This window comes from Pollicipes pollicipes, unplaced genomic scaffold (genome assembly GCF_011947565.3).
Source record: "Pollicipes pollicipes isolate AB1234 unplaced genomic scaffold, Ppol_2.1 Scaffold_4881;HRSCAF=5763_pilon_pilon_pilon, whole genome shotgun sequence".
NCBI classification, from domain to species: domain Eukaryota; kingdom Metazoa; phylum Arthropoda; class Thecostraca; order Pollicipedomorpha; family Pollicipedidae; genus Pollicipes; species Pollicipes pollicipes.
This window is the reverse complement of record NW_023596576.1, coordinates 59,861,911-59,883,194: the sequence shown is the minus strand read 5'-3', so window position 1 is coordinate 59,883,194 and position 21,284 is coordinate 59,861,911. Positions and strand designations below refer to the sequence as shown.

The window sequence follows — 21,284 nt, the reverse complement described above, 5'->3', positions numbered from 1 at the left end:
CATCGCCTGGTGGATGATGGCCGCGCTGTACACCAGCCGCTCCTCCTCGTCGCAGTCATCCAGCCCGGTCAGCGCCGACTTGGCCGAGTCGAACGGCCTCCTCGACCCCTCGTCCGACCTGGCCTGGCCGGCTCCAGGCGGGTGCGCCTCGCCAGCCTCCCAGCCGCCGTCCTCGGCCGGCGCGGCCGTCGGGCCGAGCTCGGCGGTGGCAGCGTGCGGCGCGTCGCGGCGCCGCTGGAAGCGCGGCGGCACCTGCTCGAGGCGGCCTACGCCCCAGCGCTCGCCGCCGGCCGGCTCGTCGCCGTCGGCGCCGGGCCGCGGGCCCCGCCGGCGGCCGCGCCGTCGCGTGCCCGGCCGGCGCCGCGGCCGCGCCGCGCCCGCGCCGGCTCGCCGTCACCGGCCGCCTCTTCGTTCGGCCGTCGCTTACGGTCGCTCCTGCCCACGCCTCCCTCGCGGCCGGCGGTCCTGCCCTCTCCTTCCTTCTTGCTGCCGTCCTCTCCCCACGACCGACCCCTTCTCCTTGACTCCTCCTGTCCTTTCTCAATTCTGCTCCTGCCGTCGCCACGCCTCTCGGCCCGCTCCGGTTGCTGGCCCGCGGTTGAGTGTGCCGCTGGCTGCTGCGCAGCATCCTGCGCACCGGCATAGTCGGTCTGCAACAGCGCCCGCCGGCCTGGTCAAGCACCGGGAGCACCAGCAACAGGGCCCACACCAGTACGCCGAGCCAGCAGCGAATGAAGCCACACCAGCAAACGAGATCCGGGGACGGACCGACACCCTAACTGCTCCAGCACACCAACCGAGGGCAAAGCTGCCGCCGTCGTTGTCGCACCCCGACTCACCGTGGTCTGGGCGTGCTCAGAGCCGGGTGGCGCGGTCGGGTTCGGCTGTCCGCCGGGTTGGCCTCGCGCCGCGGCCCACCCGGCGCCGCGCCACGGCCGGCCCGCCCCGAGCTCTCCGTCCGGGCCCGGCGAGCCCTCGCTGCTCTCGGCGGAGGCCTTGCCGCCGCGCGGCCGCCTGCCGCTGCCGGTCAGCCTCCGGCAGCCGCTCGTGCGCCGGCGCGGCGGCGGCGGGCCGCGCGGCCGACCGCCGCGCTCTCGGCGCCGCAGCTCGTCGTCACGCCCGGACCAGGCGGGCGGCGCGGCGGCGGCGGCGGTGCCGCGCTCGCCGCTGTCGCCCCGCGTCCGCTCGGCGCTCTGCAGCGCCGTCAGCGCCGGCGACACCTCCACCTGCAGCTGGTCGGCCCAGGAGGCGCCGTACTCGCACTCGCCGTCGGCGGCCTCGTCGGCGTCGGCCGGCCGCCCGCTCGGTTCCTCCGACTTGGCCCGCTCGCTGCTGCCGGTCGATGACGTTCTCCAGGTTCGCTGAAACGGACACGGGTCGTCAGGCAAGACGGGCCGGTGTTATTTCACGCATGATATGTTGCAACGATGCAACAACTGCATCACTTCACATCACCAATAGTTTTATGGAATCTCCGGCACGCAGGTCACCTAAAAAAATTCGGCATCACGCGCGCTAAAGGCCTGCCGGCTCGCTGCGGTGGCACTAGTTACCACAGAACGGATTATCGAAACGTCGTCACGTGGTATGCTCCAACAGGACGATCGGTGTCCGTGTGCGCTGCCCGAAGCTCGGCGAGCGGCCGCGACCGACTCACCCCGCCCGCCTGCCGGTGGCTGGGCTCCGGCGAGCCGCCCTCGCCGGGCCGCTGGCTGAAGCGTGCGTCGTCGCCGTGTCGGTTCTGACGTTGCAGGCCGGGGCGGGCGGCAGCCGGCGCGGGGCGCGCCTCCTCCTGGCCGGCCGACTGCTGGCGCTGGAAGCGCGGCGGCAGGCTCGACTGGAAGGCGCGCGAGAAGGGCGCCGCCTCGTCGCGGCCGCCGCCCGCCTCCTGGCGCCCACGCTCGAACCGCGCCTCCTCCTGCTGGCGGCGGCGGCGCGCGCGCTCCAGCGCGACCGCCACCTCTTCCGACTGGCGCCGGCGCGCCCGCCGCCTCCTCCTCGTCGGCCCGGCGCCGCTCGGCCGCCGCCGCCGCCGCGTCCGCCGGGCCGCCACCGGCCGCGCGAACGGCGAAGAGTCTGCCGGGCACGCCGAGCGACCGGTTGGGGACGCGTCGAATGTGCGCAGAGGTCATGCAATGCAAAACACATACAGCCACACGCACACGCACGCGGCTGGACGCTGTGCATGAAACTGACCCCATTGCCACTCTCTCCCATTCGCAACTCATTGACAAGCACATCTTCCTGTGCAGGGAACCTTCCCCTTTCAGGACAAATGGTGACAGTACATTACTAGGCGGGAGATAACTTGTTCTGGTAACGCTTCACGTTCCGGTCGCACCGGCGCAGCTACTGAACAGCTCACGTCTAGGAGCGCGACGCAGTGACGCACGCCACGTCCCTGTCGCCACTGACCGGGGTAGGAGGGCCGCTGGCCGGGCCGGGCCGCGAGGGGCGCGCCAGGCCGCGGCTCCGGCGCCCGCAGCTCCGGCCCGACGCCCTGCTCCGGCTCGCTGTCGTCGTCCGAGAACGTCAGCTTCTTGCTGTAGACACCGAGAGAGACGTTGGAAACGCACAACGCCCCACGTGTGCACTGTGGCAGTCACGCAAGCTAGGTCAACCTGCACACTTCAGCTGAGCCAAATACTGGTATGCCACGACAGGCATAGGAACCGCAGGTGCACAAGTACGAAGCTGTGAACACATCCTTATGTCTAGATAGCAATTTGGCCGGCAACTTAACGTGTAAAACAGCATGCCTAAAAACTTACTATATGTACAGATGTTTGCGAAAACGCACGACAAATTTCTCGCACCATCTGATGCAGACAATAATACCGTACAGCCCGAATGAGACGCACAGCAGTAATCCCACAACACAATTACTTGTAATCGATGTCGTCGACGCCGGCCGCCCAGCCTTTGTCCTGTTTATTGGCGATATCGTCGAAGCTGCGCAGGTCTTCATCTCTGATGATGGGTCGATGGTTGCCGGGCCGGGCCTGGTCTATCGCCGGTCCGGGCGGCGTCTCGGCCGGCACCGGTTGTGGCTGCGGCTGCGGCTGCGGCTGCGGCTGCGGCTGCGGTTGCGGCGGCTGCGGCTGCGGCTGCGGCGGCTGCGGCGGCGTCGGCTGCTGTTTCAGCTGCGGCTGTGGCAGCTGCGTCGGCGTCGGCTGCGGCGGCGTCGGCTGCGACCGCGACAGCAGCGGCGCCGACTGACCGGCCGGTCGCATGTACGCCGGCATCAGGTCATTGAAGTTGGGCATGAAGGTGGGGCCACCCAGGCCGGCCGGCGCCAGCGTCGTGGCGGCGACGGCGGCCGCCGGGGCGGCGCGCGGCGGCCGGCGCACCGCCCGCCGGCTCGGGCCGACGTCCCCCGCCGCGGGCCCCGCTGCCGGCAGTGGTCGGGCGCAGGCTGGGCGCCGCGCTCTCAGCAGCCGGCTGCGGCGGCGGCGCCACTGGCGGCGGCGGCTGCTGCGCCGGCGGCGGGACTGCCACGTGCTGGCCGGCCCGGCGTCGTCTCGCCGCCGGGCCAAGCGAGGGGAAGTCTCGCTGAAAGCCGGCCGACTGGCGGCGGGCCGCCAGGGCGGCGCCGCCGCCGCGCCGGACGGTCACGCCGCTCCAGGTGCGCGGCCCAGAGGGGACGGCGGTCGGGGCGGCAGCCGCCGGCGCCGGCGCCGCCGCCGCCGCCGCGCCACTGGCCGCACCACCGGCCGCCTTCTTCTGACTGTCCGATGCCGAGCTGGAGCCATTACTGGATCCCCATCCCTGACCGCCCAGCGGTACGAGGAAAACGTTCGGGTCGTTACCACTGTTCTCGGCCTTCAAGCTGAAACCAAGGAAGCCAATGTTACACTGGTGTTATGGAGCTGGACAGTGAGGTGTTACAGCCCAAGAAATAGTGTGACGTTTTTTTTAACATGCCCGTGGCCAATCCGAATAAAGAAAAAATATACATGCCCTAGCGCGCTCAGCATAAATGCGCCCCTCCCCCCCCCCCCTCCATTCGCTGCGTGGAAAGAGTGGTCATGGCATGCAGTTGACGAGGCTACCATGGCAGGCCATGAAGAAAATTTGATGTCTAATCGCTTTTAGAAACAAGCTACCAACAGCGCTGCAGGTACTTCGGTCCACCGTGGATACCAACATAAATATAGCTGCGGGCATTGTCTGATGTAAGGACCATACTGGCAAAGGTCATTTTAGCATTCCATGCACAAAGCAACGCATTCCTGTAATTCTGGGTCAATGGCAGCACAATTGTGGCACAATGGCAGCCAGCGCCGTTCGCAGAGTTCAGAAGAAGGCTCTCGCGCTGCAGCGCGAACAGCGGAGGCAGCCAACGGGCACGCGCGGAAACGCAAAAAACACAAAATCAACATCTCGACGTGCGCTGATGTCATTGTAGACGCGCTGAAGTCGTCACTGCAGCGCCTGGCTGTACACCTAAACATACAATGCCGGTAGTTACATGATACAGCCGCTGCTTGGAAGGCGCTCAGTGCAAGACTGGAGCATGTGACGGCGTTCTGTTCTCAATATCTCTGAGTGGAAGTCGGTGATTCACACAGACGTGTACACGAATGATGTTTGTTCCACTGAGTATAACACAGTGTAACTTCCCGGCAAGAAATTTATCGGCTCTCGCAATCCAAGCCGCGTAAGATGCGATACGTGCGCGGAGCTGGTTACTGCAATACCCAGTAAGGGTGCGAAAAGTGTTGCCAAGTTCTCCCAAAACTGCCATCACTAAACGACCTGCACAGTACGTCAACGGTTTTATTTTGTGTAGCTAAAGCTTGTGAAGCGCGATTGCAAACCGGTTTCATCACGTAAGGTCTAGGTCGAGGTCGGACACCCAGGAGTCCTTTCACGGTAAAACGCCTTTCCAGCTAGCGAGAGTCTGCCCACCCTGAAGAAGGCCCGCGTCTCCTCTGGAGGGCTACCGCCCATTGATGGACATTGCCCAGAGGGAAAAGAGGGACACTGCCCATTGACTGTGCTGAGGCTCCAATGCGTCTGGCAGGGTTTAGCGAGCCCTAGAGTAGATCCACTGAGTCTGGAGGATCTTCCCGCATCGCTCGCACACCAGTTCGCCATGGGAGAAACCTCGGTTCCTTCGCAAAACGTCAATCCCATGTTGTAGTGGCTCCAACAGATCCGAAGCGCTCTCGGGTTTCGAGGCAGTGCCATATCTACCTATTGGGAGCCTGGCTAACCATACAGAGGACTCAGCCCGCCGGATGAGGCCCTCCCGCCGTATACAAGCTTCCCCCAGCTCCGAGCGGAGGCGCCGAATCGGACCATCCATCCAGGGACCGCTTGCCGGTGGCCTCCACCCCCTTCAGACCGCAGCAGTCTTCCTAACGCGCAGAGCCCTCTGATGTCGGTGTTGAAGACTTTTGTCATAATATTTCTGAAGATAATCGCTGAAGCTTTCGCCGAATAATCCCAAAATTCGGCAGCTAACCTTAGCAGACTGAGCTGCATTTGCAAAAAACGTTAGTTCCAAATGTTAACAAATGGCTATTTTCTCTACAGGTGTGGCCGATAACATGAGGCAGTCAACTTGCTCTGGACAACCATGACCCGGAGTTTGTGCGGGCGGTCAGGGGGGTCTTCAGCCAGGCCGGGTGTTGAGCCGACTCATGAATAACGGCCACAACATACCTCGGTTAGGAAAGTCCTTGTCAGGACTTGGCATGAAATGGCGAACGAGTCAGCCTTTGTTGCATTCTGCCAGAACTCGTGCACATGATTGTTCGGATAATTACTGATGCTTTGACAATAGACATGGACACTACGGAATGTCGACGAATGCAAACTGGCATGGACAGGTGACAAAACCGCATGGCCCGAAACATACATATGATTCTCTGAACGACGATAGGAACACGTTAACCTCCAAACATAGTGAATGTCGGATGGCACTTGAACTGAGCACGATCTTTTGGAACAGCAGTTCGCGCCACGTCACACGCACTGCGGTTACGAAGGTCGAAAATCGCGTGTGCCCAGTCTCGAAGATTACGCGGGCGCGGAAACGCCGCACCACGCAGTGTCCGGTGTGGACCCATTAATGTCGGGCAGGAGACGTCATTGGCATCTTATTCCAGCGTCGCCGTCTGGTCAGCGTCACGGTAGCGACGGCCGATGTTCAAAATAGCCTCATCAGATTTCAGTGACGGAACAAACCGCCAAAAAGAGAACCACAATGCCATTCGGTCCTCGTTCACTTTCCGCGTAGGGTTTCTTTAACTGAAGATGGGGCACAGGAAAACCAGCTGCTGCAGCCCATGCATTTGCTGCCGCCATCAGCCTCCAATGGCAAAGAGAAAAAATGATACTGACGCATTCTCCCGCCTGGATGCTGACTGTTTCCCTGCGTCTTTTGACCGTATGAGGGCCGCGCACGAGCTGCCAGGCTCTCTGCTGTGCGACCGCTTCGCTTTAATCAAAATGTCCCCTTTTGCCCAGACTTCAAAAACACGGCCGCCTCGGCTTTAATTGTCGCCTGTATAGTACATTCTCGGTTGGCACGAGCGATCGACATGCCTTACTGAACTTTGTGCAAGTACTTCGCTTCACACTTTGTTGTCACAATATTGACTTCAACAACGTGTGGCTGGCGAAGACCAAGCCACTGGTGGGGTGCTGCAGGTGGTCTGAGCTGGGTGTTCTGGTAGGGATGCTGCAGGTGGTCTGAGCTGGGTGTTCTGGTAGGGGTGCTGCAGGTGGTCTGAGCTGGGTGTTCTGGTAGGGGTGCTGCAGGTAGTCTGAGCTGGGCGTTCTGGTACGGGTGCTGCAGGTGGTCTGAGCTGGGTGTTCTGGTAGGGGTGCTGCAGGTGGTCTGAGCTGGGTGTTCTGGTGGGCATGCTGCAGGTAGTCTGAGCTGGGAGTTCTGGTAGGGGCTGCTGCAGGTGGTCCGAGCTGGGTGTTCTGGCAGGGGTGCTGGAGGTGGTCTGAGCTGGGTGCTCTGGTAGGGGTGCTGGGGGTGGTCTGAGCTGGGTGTCCTGGTAGGGGTGCTGCAGGTGGTCTGAGCAGGGTGTTCTGGTGGGGTGCTGGAGGTGGTCTGAGCTGGGTATTCTGGTAGGAGTTCTGGGGGTGGTCTGAGCTGGGTGTTCTGGTAGGGGTGCTGGGAGTGGTCCGAGCTGGGTGTTCTGGTAGGGGTGCTGCAGGTGGTCTGAGCTGGGTGTTCTGGTAGGGGTGCTGGGGTGGTCTGAGCTGGGTGTTCTGGTAGAGGTGATGGAGGTGGTCTGGGCTGGGTGTTCTGGTAGGGGTGCTGGGGTGGTCTGAGTTGGGAAGGGGGTGTAGTTTGAGCGGGGTGCTAGAGGGATGCCATGGGAGAACACCAGCACCCTTCACATCCGTCTGGTTACGAGCGCGCATTTGAAACACTGACAAAGCGCGGCACGATTTTCACGCCAACGCCTAACGCTATCCACTACTGACCTTGGCAGGTTAGCGGGGGCAGGAATCCTTCGCGTGGGCACAACCTTGCCCAGACTCTGTAGGCCATGTCTGTTGGCTGGGCTCCGATTCTGGTTTCCCACAGGTTTATTCTGCAAACACACGCCCAGTACATATAAAATCTCAAAAAACGTGCCAGTCAATCGAGAAAAAAACAGCACCGTGACTTATACATCCTGCGCGGCATGAGGCGGGCGAAGTTAGGTACTAACAGAACGCAGAGTTGTCGGTTTCAGCCGTGAAGATGATTCTGTACCCTGAGTAATGGAGCTCAAACATCTTCAAAACTCTTACACGTGTTTCTCGTTAATGTATGCTATGTCGTTAGAGCTTTACGACGCACTCAGCTGTTGAGGCTATATGGCGTCGCCTGTCTCGACACCCTGACATGAATGACATGAATGGCGGAAGCCGCGGAGAAGCATTGGAAAGTTCGTTAGTTATGAGAGCTTAGCAGGCAGATGTGCGCTGATGTGGCGTGCGCGAGATTATTCACGATTCCCATTGAATGAAATTTTGCTGGCTAGGTCTGAACATTTTCACAGTATCCAGAACGGTTGAATATGCGGTAGTTGACGTCTTTCGCTACTGCGGTAGAAATGTTGCAAAAACATGAGCATTTTGTGTGGGAATTGACTACACGAAACTGGATTACAAACTTGTGTAGTTTTCATGACCTAATCACACTCAGCTTAGACCATTACATTCTGTAATCATGCTAAAATTGCATGTTTCACGATCGATTGCTGATGCAGCTACGGGTTGAGTGGTAGTTGACATCATCTAGTCGTTTGTAGATGGTATAGCTGACAATACCGCTGGTTTCTCTACTCTGGTTGCCCAAGTCCGACTGCTATTTTTAAAGACGACAGACAGGTGGTCCTTTGGTCTCCGCCCGAGTGCCCGTGACTGGCTGCAAACGACAACACTGGCTTTTGTTATCAACATTATCCTTTCTTTTCTACTCCAAAATGTGTTTGCTCTGTTTCATTCCAACAACATTTTGTCAAGACATGGGTAACATTTCGAGCCATGCTTTGCAGCTTTTTGCAATTAGCAAGCTTGTTTCCAATTTCAGCCAGATGCAGAGCTGATGATTTCATTACATCAAATTGTTGTTAGAAAACTAAGCCTGATCACACCACAAATGTTTTTTGAAGTGATACAGCAATGTTTACATAATTACAATCATCATTGCTTAAAATTGCATGAAAGTGTGATCAGTGGTTACAAAGGCATAGCTTCCAGTGAGTTGTGAGCTGGCCAAATGACGCTAACATTATTTCAGTGGTCACATATGATTCACAGAAGACTCGTGATCCCAGCCAGAAATAACACTGATTTTTTTCATTCTCACTGTGTGTGCCTATTAACAACGGAGCTTGTTAGGGAGTGGTGCACCACCATCTTGTGAACATAGGAAGATAGACAATAAGTAGCCCATACCTGGAGATTTTACTTACTTTTATGGTTGAATACTTTGCCTTGCTCTTGTCTAATCTTGCCTGATTCGCCGACACTCCAGACATACTGCTGGATAGCTCTCATTTGGCCTAGGTTTGTTTCAGAGGGCCGGCCCAACTGCTGAGAAGAGATGGATGTGTCAGACACGACTTGTGCAGGTGGTATCACCAGTGTGGACATAGCTTCACCAGTAAAGGCCAGTTCAGCACAACTTGAGGCTATTTGTTGACCACAAATGTGTTGCTTTCAGGAGCAACATGGTTGAAAGTCTGTACTTTAAGCCCAGCTACAGACAGCACACAATATTCCCAGATCATTCCAGATGCTTCAGATTAGTACATAGATTATTCCAACCTGTCAGCTGCTGATTGGCTTCCATCAATTGAATTCTGTTGTTTGATTTTGAAAAAAAAACATGATTTGGTCCACATCCAGAGGGAAAGGAACTGTGCTGGGAAACAAAGATCTAGAAAGTGCTGATTGGGCAAGCACAACTCAGCTAAAAAGTGAGTTAAATTAACAGAACAAATTACTTTGACATGAAGCCACTAAATCTGTTGAAGCAAGGACTAGAAATGTGCTATTAAGTTTAGAGTAGTAGCGTGATGGAATGAGATCAAAGCATAAAATGTTTCAACAGGATCACTGTCATGCATGTTGGTTCAATATTCAGCTCCCATTACTTGGCAGATATATCAAACCAGCCCTACATCAAACTCACGCAGTCATGTCAATCATGACATGTGCCAGCCTGATTCATAATGGTACATGTGGTGTTCATAATATTCCAACATCATTAGCCTGATAATGATTATCATGCTGCACATGAAAGGGCTCATGCAATTCTACATAACTCAGTGTCATGCAAGTAAAACATTACCACATGCATACCAACCAAGCTTCAAACAGCATGCAATGTTCTCTGGTCTACTAGAGCACTGGTTGTTGCTTGGTGTGTGTTACCTTTGTTAGTCAGTTAGGTAAGAAAAGAAAATTATTAGCACTGCAGTCTGCGGTGACTTATGGCAAGATGGGGGGTGAGAGCAAGCAGAGTCGGTACAATGAAGACATTCTGCACTATTACAGATGACACTGCTTGGACTGCCATCCTCAAATGGTATGTCAATATCTCCACATCTGAACTGATTGATTCTCCAGGCATCGCCAGGTGTAAAGTCCTGAGGACAACTGGATGATGTTTTACTTTCAGTCATATATATGAGTCGAACTCCGAGTATTAACCTCAGTATTTATTGAGTTTGAACTGGGGCCTTCCAACCATAAGTGTGGCAATTTACCACTGAGATGACTGAGAGGAGCATTAAGATAGTCTTAATAATTAATCAATCTGTAATACATGTGATGCCATCAATGAACAAGCTTTGATATGGCCACTAGACTGCATCAATATAAAATAGCTTAATCATCCTGTCCCAGAGCATGGAAAGGCAATTCTGGAAGAAATTAAAACTTAAGAACCATAATTGCAAACAAAAATACCTCCAAACTAATCCAATTTTTTCAGGATAAAAACAAAGCACTCTTAGAAAAATCATGCAAAAAGTCAGCACAGTTTAGCCTGAGCCAAGATTGGTGAGGGCATGCACTGGTTCAAAACATCAGTTACTTTCATCCAATGCACTGGATGCAGTTTTGTAGAAAAGGTGATATTTTGCCTTATGGCACTTGGCCTTTTTGCCTTTGGATGGCAGTATGATGTTAGTGTGCTGAACCTGGCACATTTATGCATCAAACTCAGGGCAGGACAAATTGAATATAATTTTCCAATTAATCCTGTGGTCAACATAACTTTCTGGATATTGCTTGAAATAACCTTTGCATCAGCATGATTCCTTCAAAATATGCCCTCTTTACACTGAAATTTTTTGACATGTATGTTTTGCACAACTTTTTTGCCTTCTTTGTTTTTTAACATTCTCAGGATGAAAAAGGAATGTTTATTTAGGTACCCTATATCTATGCAGTTTGTGGTCATATGAAAATACATCCAATGTCCAAGATGTTCTGCACTCCCGGGTGCTGTCATATTTGTGTTTTTTCATGTTTCATCTCAGTAGCAAGTCATATAAGATAGCAAGGAAATGACTGTTATTGGCACATTAAGTGATCAGCATGCCATCTCATTTGAAAAACATGTCCTGCCAAACATGTCCTGCATGATGGCAAGGTACTAGCCAGTTTAAAAAATATACTCTATACTGACTATTGATGGTGTATCAGTAAAATCATGGCAAACATTTTAGCACATGAACACAGTAAATGTATGTCTTCAGACTTTGGCACAGGGTCATCTGCAATCTCAGAGCACAGACATAAGCACCAAATTCAGAGCACAGGCAAGCAACAAATGCATTGGGTGCTTGTTACATCATGCATGTGCTGAATTTGTTGTCACAATGTTGCTGCTATGCTGCACAAGTTCCATATAAGACAACTTTGTGAAACTTTGCTCAGGATGCCAGTCTAAAGCATCTACTTCTCTTTATTTGGACTTGAACATGGAAGGCCAAAAATTATGTTTTGCGCAATTTTTCTGCCTTCTTTGTTTTCTAGCACTCTCAGGATGCAAAAAGGAATGTCAGTTTAGGTGTCCTGTATCTATGCAATTTGTGGTCACATGAAAATACATCCAATATTCAAAATGCTCTGCACTTCAGTGTTCTCATAATTTTATTTTCTTCATGTTTCATCTCAGTGGCAAGTTTCCTAAAATAGCCAGGAAATGACTGCTGATGACACATGAAGTGATCAACATACCACTCAGCTTGAAAAACATGTCGGGCCAAACATGTCCTGCATAACAGCAAAATCCAAGCCAATTTTAAAAGCACACCTTACATTGACCATTCATTGCTGGTGCAGCAGCATCGTGGTAAGGGCTTTAGCGCATAAACACGGTAAAGAGACTGGCCACCAGGCATCCTCTAGAGATGCAACAAAAACCTGGCTTATCCTTACCAATAGGAGACAGATTAATCAAACCGGCATCCCGCCACCCCTTCCACGCAACTGTTCACCCGTTACTTTGCACGCAATTGTGCAATGGTGGAAAGCGTCTGTCGTGCGTCAATTTCTCAATACAAATTCGCCGCATTGGCGGCATTTGTACTGAGTGGTGCCAGGTGTCTGAAGGCCTCGCTTTAGACATTTGCCATTAGAAGTCTCCATTCAATATAGAGTTATGTCCCGGATCTGAGGACATTTGGTCGGGCCGCGTGCTTCGAACCGGGGCCGGCCTAGATCTGAGGACATTTGGTCGGGCCGTGTGCCGCGAGTCGCGACCGGCGTGAAGCAGGCATTGGCGACGGGATGCTTCTGGTCCGTGGGAGTACGAGTAACTTTTCTAAGGGCTTCGAGCGGAGTGCAGCCAAGTTCTACGGTGGGGACAAATGGGGATCTGATGACTCAAACTGAGTCCTGTCCTGGTCTATCCAAGTCCCGTGTCTTGGCGGAAAGTTGGCAGGGCATCGGACAAGCTTTGATCCGCCATCCATTGATCCGAGGTCCGACTTCCTGATGAGATATCCAACTTTTCAACGCACAGCTGATCGACGTTTTATCTACCCTGCACGCCACTTTAAAAAGCAGTTCCTCCCAGCCGTGGTATGAAGATAAGGCAATGCGTGCAGCACGGCTGGCGGCCAGCGAGTCCGAAACGCATGCCCCCCCCCCCCCCCCCCCAGTGCGTCTTCTGACCGCGTGACCTCCCTCTGCAGCAACATGATGCGATCCAGCCGCTGCTGGGCGGGTCAGCATACCGCGCCCGATCGCAGTCACTCCTTCTTCATCCTAGTTCTACGCGGCATGTGCCGTGTCACCGCCAACGTGGGACCTCGGACACTCCACACGCCTGGGCGCGCGGCTGATGGGACCAATGTGCCTGCACACACGTCAGTCTCGTCCATTCGCCTGCCTGTCTGTCAGCGCTAGCCTCTATCGGCTGCTTGGGTTCAACAGCTCGCTGTTGAGAGCAAATTCGTCTACACAGGTTAATCTCATTAACTGTAAAATGCTTTGACTTCATAAACCCGCTAACATGTAAATAAACATTTCGACGATGTCAACACGATACAGTTCATACACAGTAAGGCTCAGAAGCCGTCTCAAACGGAAACACATTGCACAGCACGACACGCATACAGACACATTCGTAGGAGTCTCGCATCACGTCTTGAGAACCCGCGCGTACTAACGCAGCCACTCACGCCACTGACACAGACACGCTCGGCGACCAGTCGCGCGTGCCAATTCTCCCGACCAGCCCCAGCCAACTCAACCCACTGGGCCTCGCGTCAGCGGGCCGCGGACGGCGCCAGAGCGGCGGCGCGGCGGCCCTACTCGGACTGCACCTGGTACAGCTTCGGGCCGCGGACGGCGCCAGAGCGGCGGCGCGGCGGCCCTACTCGGACTGCACCTGGTACAGCTTCGGGCCGCGGACGGCGCCAGAGCGGCGGCGCGGCGGCCCTACTCGGACTGCACCTGGTACAGCTTCGGGCCGCGGACGGCGCCAGAGCGGCGGCGTGGCGGCCCTACTCGGACTGCACCTGGTACAGCTTCGGGCCGCGGACGGCGCCAGAGCGGCGGCGCGGCGGCCCTACTCGGACTGCACCTGGTACAGCTTCGGGCCGCGCTTCAACACCACGCCCGCCTGGTTGGCCATGTCGAGGAACTCGCGGAAGTCGTCGGCGCCGGCGCCCGCCTGGCCTGCCAGCTGGCGCAGCTCCTCCTCGGTGAAGACACTCTTGCCGAGGCGGTCCGCGCTGCGCTGTACGGCGCTGAGGAAGAGGCGCAGCCGACCGGACTTGCCGCGCCGGCGGCCGCCGCGACCGCGCGCCGCCGCCGGCGCCGCCTCGTCGCCGCTGCCACCGGCCGCCACCGAGAAGCGCACCAGCTGGATGACGTCGTCCGTGTCAGCGGCCGTCGCCTCCTCGCGCAGGTCGAGCCGCGCACGCGCTTGCGTCAGCCGGATCAGGCTCTCCAGCTGGCGCGTCGTCACCGGCGTGGCGTCGGCGGCGCGCTGGCGCTCCCGCAGCTCCAGGAAGAAGTCCTGCAGCGCGCGGCACGCCTCGGGCGTCAGGCGAGGGTGGACGTACTTGCGCGCGTACGCCACGTACTTGCGCAGCATGGCGTGGGGCACGGTGGGCGTCTGGTCGGCGGAGGTTGCGCTCAGCCGCTCGGCCAGAGGTCGGGTTGGATCCCAGGCGGTGTCGCCGGCGGTGCTGCTCGAGTCGAGCGAGCATGAGCGGCCGCTGCTGGAGGCGTGCAGAGCCATGATGTGGCTGGAGACGAGGCTGTCCAGCTGGCCGTCCGGCCGGTCCAGCAGGATGAACACCAGGTCGAAGCGCGAGAGCAGGGCGGCGCCCATCTTCAGGTTGTCCTCCAGGCTCTTGTCGCGGTTGTAGTGTCCGCCACTGGGGTTAGCCGCCGCCAGTACTGACGTGCGCGACGGCAGCGTGCACACGATGCCGCCCTTCGCGATGCTGACGCTCTGCTGCTCCATGGCCTCCAGCAGGGGCTGGTACTGGGAGCTCATCTTGTCGAACTCGTCGATGCAGCAGCAGCCCTGATCGGCCAGCACGAGCGCGCCCGCCTCCAGCAGGTAGTCGTTGTGCTTCTCGCGCGTCAGCGTCACCGTCAGGCCGGACGTGGTGCTGGTGTTGCCACACACGTACACGCCGCGCGGCGCCACGGCCGCGCATGCCTGCAGCAGCTGAGACTTGCCCAGGCCTGGGTCGCCCATCAGCAGGATGTGCGGGTCGCCGCGCACGTGCAGGTCCTGGTTGCTGCCGGCCGGCCGCGTGGTGCCGCCGAACAGGCCCAGCAGCAGGCCAGCCTTCACCATCTCGTGGCCGTAGATGCCCGGGCAGAGCGAGTGCACCAGCAGCCGGAAAGTGTCCGCACGGTCGTGAAGCTCCGTGATGGCGTAGTAGTCTTTCTTGGTGAAGTGGATGCCGCTCGTGCCCTTGCTGCCGCCAGACTTGACGTTGCTGATGGAGTTGACGGCGACGTACAGCAGATACATGTTTTTGTTGGACGTTTTTGTCTTGCCTGAAGGATCATCGAACGTCTTCACTATGCCGCAGACCGTCACAATGTCACCAGGCACGCACGAGTCTACCAGATCGTTGAGAAGTTCGCACTCAATAGTCCTGGGCACTCTGCCGCTGTCCGTGGAATCTTCGTCCACGAACTCTTGCAGCCGAAACGTCTGACGGTCGACAGTCTTGGTGGTCTTGAACGACTTCAGAGGCCGAAAATTCTGGCCGTTGCACTTATCGCACCGGCTAGGGACGTGGTAGTTGCCATCAGGAAGCGTGTGTTGCTTCACATCATAGCAGGAGTTGCACTCAAATGACATGCTCAAGCAGTAAGGATTGACGTTGCTGACCCGAACAACGGTGCCCTTCACGGACACAAGTTTCCCATAATTGGCCGACTTTATATTCCGAACCCTAGTCAGCGGAACGAACCCCTGAACGCGAGCCACAACTTTCGGAACTTTGCTCAATGACACTGTGTCATCACAGCCTGCTGCCATGTCCTCATCCAGCAGCTGATACATTGACATCCCGAGTAGGCCGATGACGCGGTGTGGATTGTTGCGGACGGATGTCTCCAAATCCGGCCACTTTTGTCGCAGGCTCGGATCAGCTACCAAGGCTGGGTAGTCTACGCTGAAACACCCCCTGGCAGCGACTCGGTCAAGGTTGTACTGCTGCGCTCTTACGAACGCCGTCAGCGCTTCCACTTGATTGATGACTTCAGTCGGGTGCATGTCTTCAGTGCCATCCAAATACAGGGAGTAACCCACCGGCACAGAAGCGCTCCCAGAGGACGCCATTGTCACCAAGACCCTGGCCTGGGTGCCTGCAAAATGAGGAAACGCGGTCAAAATATGCAATGGACACAGCGTCCATAGACAAAAATGGATTCCAGAGGTCTGCAACGGGGCCGTCAGCCGAGTTATGACACGCTGTAAACAAGACCATATTCCCTGTACCATGAGCGCCTCTCCACTAAGCCAATTTTTCCTCTATGACCCTGAGTGGTGAAGGAGTTAATAAACTGTGGTAAATCACAAAAATGCTACCAAATGGCTAGGATCTAAGTGATATCCAACTGATGCTTGTGCATCATTAAACAATCACCACATCAGACTTGCGCTTGATTGTGTTTTCCGAAATCGACTCTACCCCCCCCCCCCCCCCCAGTTCGATCTCGAGTCTGACACAAAGCAACACGACACGATGTTGTGATGATGATGACACGATGTTCTGAACCAGATGTATGCGATCCAATGACAATCTACTCCGATAAAATCGATGTCGGCAGCCACATATTAAACAATATGCATTCCATCCAGTATCTCAGCTGGTAATGAACACGTCTTGATAACCGGACGCTACTGCAGGCATTTCATACCTCATTTGCTAATCAATCATGTAAGCTGTTAGAACATATGAGTACTTCAGGGGCAGGGCTTCCCTTATACATTGTTGGTTGCACCCCACAGCAAATTCCGTATTTATGGCCTTCTTGGTCATTTGCTCAAGGCTTCGTATAGTGCGTTTGTCGTTTTCGGCGTATCCATACAGAATGTTGCCAAAGCTTAATCATTTGTTCGACGTTTCTGTCAGTTCCGTGATCATTTTCAAGATAATGATAACACTTTTAACATGCAGTGACCAGTGAAGCACACGTACAAAAGTTCGGTTTCATCTTGTTCCCACGAAAAAACATGGTTGAGGCACAGGGGCGGATCTAGCCTGGAGTTTTTTTTTTTTGGGGGGGGGGGGTTGGGGGTTGGGGAGGGAGGGGGCAACCGGTCGTCGCCAACTGGCTCGTGTGGGATCCGAGGTCCGGCGCATGGTGCCTCTCGCAAGTACCTAGTAGGGACACCATTCAAGCACCGAAATGCTTTTGAATCTTGTATACACAGCATGCATGTTTACAAAGCTCGTAACATAAGATATCACTTTCAAGAGTCAACTGGTCAGGTGTGGTTTATGTCTGATGCCGCACCATCAAAGTTAAAACAGACGGTAAGTAGACGAAATTTTTATGAAGTTCTGGGAACGTTTTGGAGGGGGGAGGCAAAACATACTCTGCTTTTTTTGGGGGCCATGGCCCCGCCCACCCCCAGAATCCGCCTATGTTGAGGCATTTGAAAAATAGCATTTGCATGCTGCGTGCTTTAATCCAGGCACACTTCCGATGGTTCGAAATTTCACAGTTTCACCAATCATGTTAAAAAGTTACTGGTCGGTAGGTTTGTATTACGGAGTTTGCACTGCGAAATTCAGGCGTGCGTTTTACGGTCGAACTTAGTGTACGGAACAAACTGCCATCTCTAGACCTCCTGATTGTCTCAACAGATAATGCATTTCAGACCTATGTTTAAAGAAATGCCACCCTCCAGGGTGATGCATGAATGATAATAATGACCGTCCAGATAAATATAAGAAAGGGGTTACGCGGGCTTACATCCGCAGGACTTTGAAAATTGTTCTTCGTGGAATTCTTTCGATAAGGAGCTAGACCGGCTGCATCAGACGCTCACCATGATGGTTAAACACTGACTTTGACGATATCACGAAATGCTTACTCGATCACTTGCTATAAAAAACAACACATTTATGCTTCTCGTGACCGTAATGAAACATAGGATATTTTTACAAAAAAAAAAATACTTTCACACCATCCTAGACAACCGATGAGAAAGTATTGCGAGATAATGTCCTCAAACACTGCACCCCCATTGATCAACCAAAAACCTTACGATTTGTTATGTACCACAAAGGTCCAGCATTTTCCCTGGTAATCAAAGATAACCTCATTTAAAACAAACATAACGGGAAACAGACCAGTGTAGTTTATTGTTAACATTGTACTGCCAGGGACCGTGAAACCAGTAAAGTAAACCACATTGGTCTGACTGCAACAAGTCACAGCCGACGTCTAACCATGCAATTGCGGTTGGAGCGCCGAAAACACATGCACGCATATATCACAACACCCAACCCACCAGAAATACGTTAGTTATGTACACTACCATCCTTGCGCACACCAGACCATGGACGCCTTACAACACTTGGAACATTATGCATCAGACATGGCATCCATCATCAACATACAACACCGTCCTCCTTCCACCTCCTTAATGCAAACCTTCCGGACCAGTGACCCTTTAACTTGATAACTTGATATGTGAGACTAAGATTTCAACCACCGGAAGTGTGTCTGGGATTAAAGCATGCAGCACGCAGATGTTAGTTTTCAGATGCCTCAATCAAGCTTTTTGTATTAGTGAATTAAGATAAGACAGTACTAACAACCTTATTCCTCGCAAAATAACAATAAGAATGATAAGATAGGTGCATTTGTCGTGATAGTGAATAAAGAGGACATCGCCTCCATGTACCTTGTGGGAATGGATAAAATCGAACTTTTGTATATGTGCTGTGCTTGTGGCTGAATGTTTCAAGTGAAAAAATTATTCTGAAAATGATTATTAACTGAACGAAACTAGAATGAACTTTGAACTGAATGAACTAGATGAACTTTGGTAACATTTCGCATCGACACACCAAAAACGACAAACGCACGATACGAAGTCTTGGACAAACAACCAAGTACGCCGTGAAACGTGGGCTTTATATGTTTCAAGTGATATATATATATATATATATATATATATATATATATATATATATACACTTGAAACAAACATGCATAATAGCTCAACTGAAGTCAGACATCAACTAGACTAAATTGGTCAAAGGACCCCACTCCAGCCAGACTCCATGGAAATTTAGGAATTCCTGAGATAATCCAAACCCCACCCCCAGTTTAACGTAAGGCTGCAGGTCACGTATTTTTTAAAGGTGCACACTCATACACACCAATGAAGGCTGAAAAGGTCGAATACAGTCTTTGAATTCAGTTTCATCATAGAGACTGGTCAGCCAGTTGTGGACACGTTTTTTACATTTGCGTGCCATCCTATTGGCATCTGACATAACCATCCGATCCAGACAGATGTTCTGAATTGAAACTTAGGAGAGGATTTATGAGCCGAACACTTATGAAGTGGAACTGGGCACGTTCAGTGGGTTATGAAAGGCACGGATAGCATTTTCTGTGGTGATTTGTTGTCTCATTTCATCTCAGCTTGGAGATGCAGTATGACTTGTTTTTCTTTTTACCCTGTTGTCATTTCATTCTGATGATGTTTACAGGAAACAAATATAGTGGTGCTCATCTCAGGCAATCCTCAAATTCTATAAAAAACTGAAACTGTACAGGGCCGAAGGACCTCACACTACAACTGTTTGTATCCCCAAAATCAGCTGGCAGCACTTCTCTTGTAAATGTAGGTACCCACTAACCACTTCCCTTCCTGACCAGCAGCTGCCATACACCACCCAGGTCAGATCCATTCTCAGCCAGATTTGTACCTGACTCCAGGTGCAAATGAAGTCAACTATGAATCAACTACATCTTCTACAACTACAACATTGAAAGGCAATTTCACAGTGGCAGAAAGTTGGCATGCACTCACAGGATTCAGGAATGTCATCTTCACCATGCACGCCAGTCAGACCCGTCACAGTGGAAAATCACAAGTAGCATGTATGTTTTGATTCTTTCCAGTTCAGCTTTGTGCATAATTAAACATCTTGAAGCCAAACATACCAATTAACTCCCATAACTCAGACACTACCACCCTTTACTTTAGCAAATTCACAAGCAGGCAAGTAGACTCCCACTTAGTACCCTGCCTCAATGACCAAAGGAGACACCATGCTAGCTAGGCTTAAGTGTTAGAATGGCTTAAAAAGAATAAAACCAATTTTTGGAAGTGTCACTGACCCCACGTTTCTGCATACCTGGCTGCCGTCACCTGCTCCACAACTAGGACACCTGCTTAGGTACATCTAGCCCTGATGCTTTGTTGATACTGTATTGTAGCTTGTAAAGACTGCATTGGCTGTCAGAGACACTATGAAAAAACATGCACTGCATCGGCAGCCCATGTGAGGCTAAGCTTGTTTAAACAGGCCTTCATATTTACCTTTCTCAAAAACGCCCGCCCACGCGCATAGCTCGGCCCCGAAACATCTTTGCCTACCCCTCAAATTACCCGCCAAGGATAGAACCAATAGAACGGATGGGCTCCAAGCATCCAAAAACACTGCAAAGTTGTTTGCCCAACGTACCTAGCAAGCATACTTCTCTCAAAAACTACTCATATAATCGCTTGGCAATTCAGACAAAACGATATATGATGACGTTCCAAATGTGGAAATTTAATTGCAGTCTCTCCTTTAGGACCAAGTGACTCGAAAATGGAACAGAAAATGTCCACATAAAGAGCAGAAAATTCAGATACCATCCGAAAACCGAAATACTATCCGTTACGAAAGCCGCGCTGTTCGATGTGCCATGGTTGATTTCCTCGTGCAGTCGTAAGTCGCTTACCTCTAAAAAGGTGAACATAAAGTTATTTCTAGAATCTAAACGGGTCAAGTCCTAAATGTTACCAAGTTACAATTATTTTGTTCGCAAAAAAACTGCTTAGTACTCCGAATTTACCCGAATGATCGTCACAAAACTTTCACTATTCGATGCATAATTAATCACTGCTCATAGCTCCAAATGTCAGCCCTAGGTCTGGTCGATAGTCGCCGCACTTTTCCGCATCCCAAAATGCTTCCCCGCGAATAAATCATAGCTCAGAACCTACAGTGCCATCATCACAAAGCATTACAAATTTCATGCACTAATGTTTTTTATAAATTTATCCCGAATGGTTTGTATGGGTGATTTCGGATTCAGAGTACCTGCTAAGCATAGCTTGTTGCGTGTACCCCGAACCCACCACCCAAGCGTAGCCGTCCAGTTCAACAGCTAATTTTGCCTCCGCCCTTTCGCCGGACAGGAATGCGGAGGGTTTTACGTGCCGCACAATGCTGCGACACGGCCGCCTCGGGTCTGGGTTGAGCCTCGTTGGCCAGTTGCCAGCTGGCCTTTCCGTTTCAGTCGGGTCAAACAATGCGCCCACTCTGGGACACGTACCCAGTGCCGCTGGATTACGAGTCCAGCATCTTTCCCCAGGACCACGGATGCGGCCCGTGTTTCCCCATGTTGATCTCAAGGCCCTAAAAAAATGTTGATCCCCTCTTACATTCTCAAAAATTGTAGCCCGAGGTCTGGTCGGAAGTCGTTCACCATTTCATACTCTAGAAGTCTTCCTTGCACACAACCCAGCTATCAGAACCTGGCCATGTCATCACCGCAACACATTCACGATTCCACCCACATTTCCT

At 53.3% G+C, this 21,284-nt stretch overlaps 1 protein-coding gene and 1 long non-coding RNA gene across 2 annotated transcripts; both read right to left on the bottom strand.

Annotated features, from left to right (window-relative positions):
* Positions 1 to 3,676: 3,676 nt before the first annotated feature.
* LOC119101428 (uncharacterized) lies at positions 3,677 to 12,050 on the bottom strand. The gene is made up of 4 exons (XR_005094556.1): positions 11,914 to 12,050; positions 8,934 to 9,054; positions 7,453 to 7,562; positions 3,677 to 3,829 (listed from the first exon to the last, which is right to left on the bottom strand). It is a non-coding gene; the product is annotated as an uncharacterized LOC119101428 (long non-coding RNA).
* Positions 12,051 to 12,934: 884 nt separating this feature from the next.
* LOC119100694 (DNA helicase MCM8) lies at positions 12,935 to 20,078 on the bottom strand. Its single transcript, XM_037223770.1, has 3 exons — positions 20,030 to 20,078; positions 13,826 to 15,822; positions 12,935 to 13,720 (listed from the first exon to the last, which is right to left on the bottom strand). Exons 2-3 carry the CDS (start codon positions 15,794 to 15,796, stop codon positions 13,550 to 13,552), a joined length of 2,142 nt encoding a protein of 713 aa, XP_037079665.1. The 5' UTR covers positions 15,797 to 15,822; positions 20,030 to 20,078; the 3' UTR covers positions 12,935 to 13,549.
* Between the last annotated feature and the right edge of the window lie 1,206 nt (positions 20,079 to 21,284).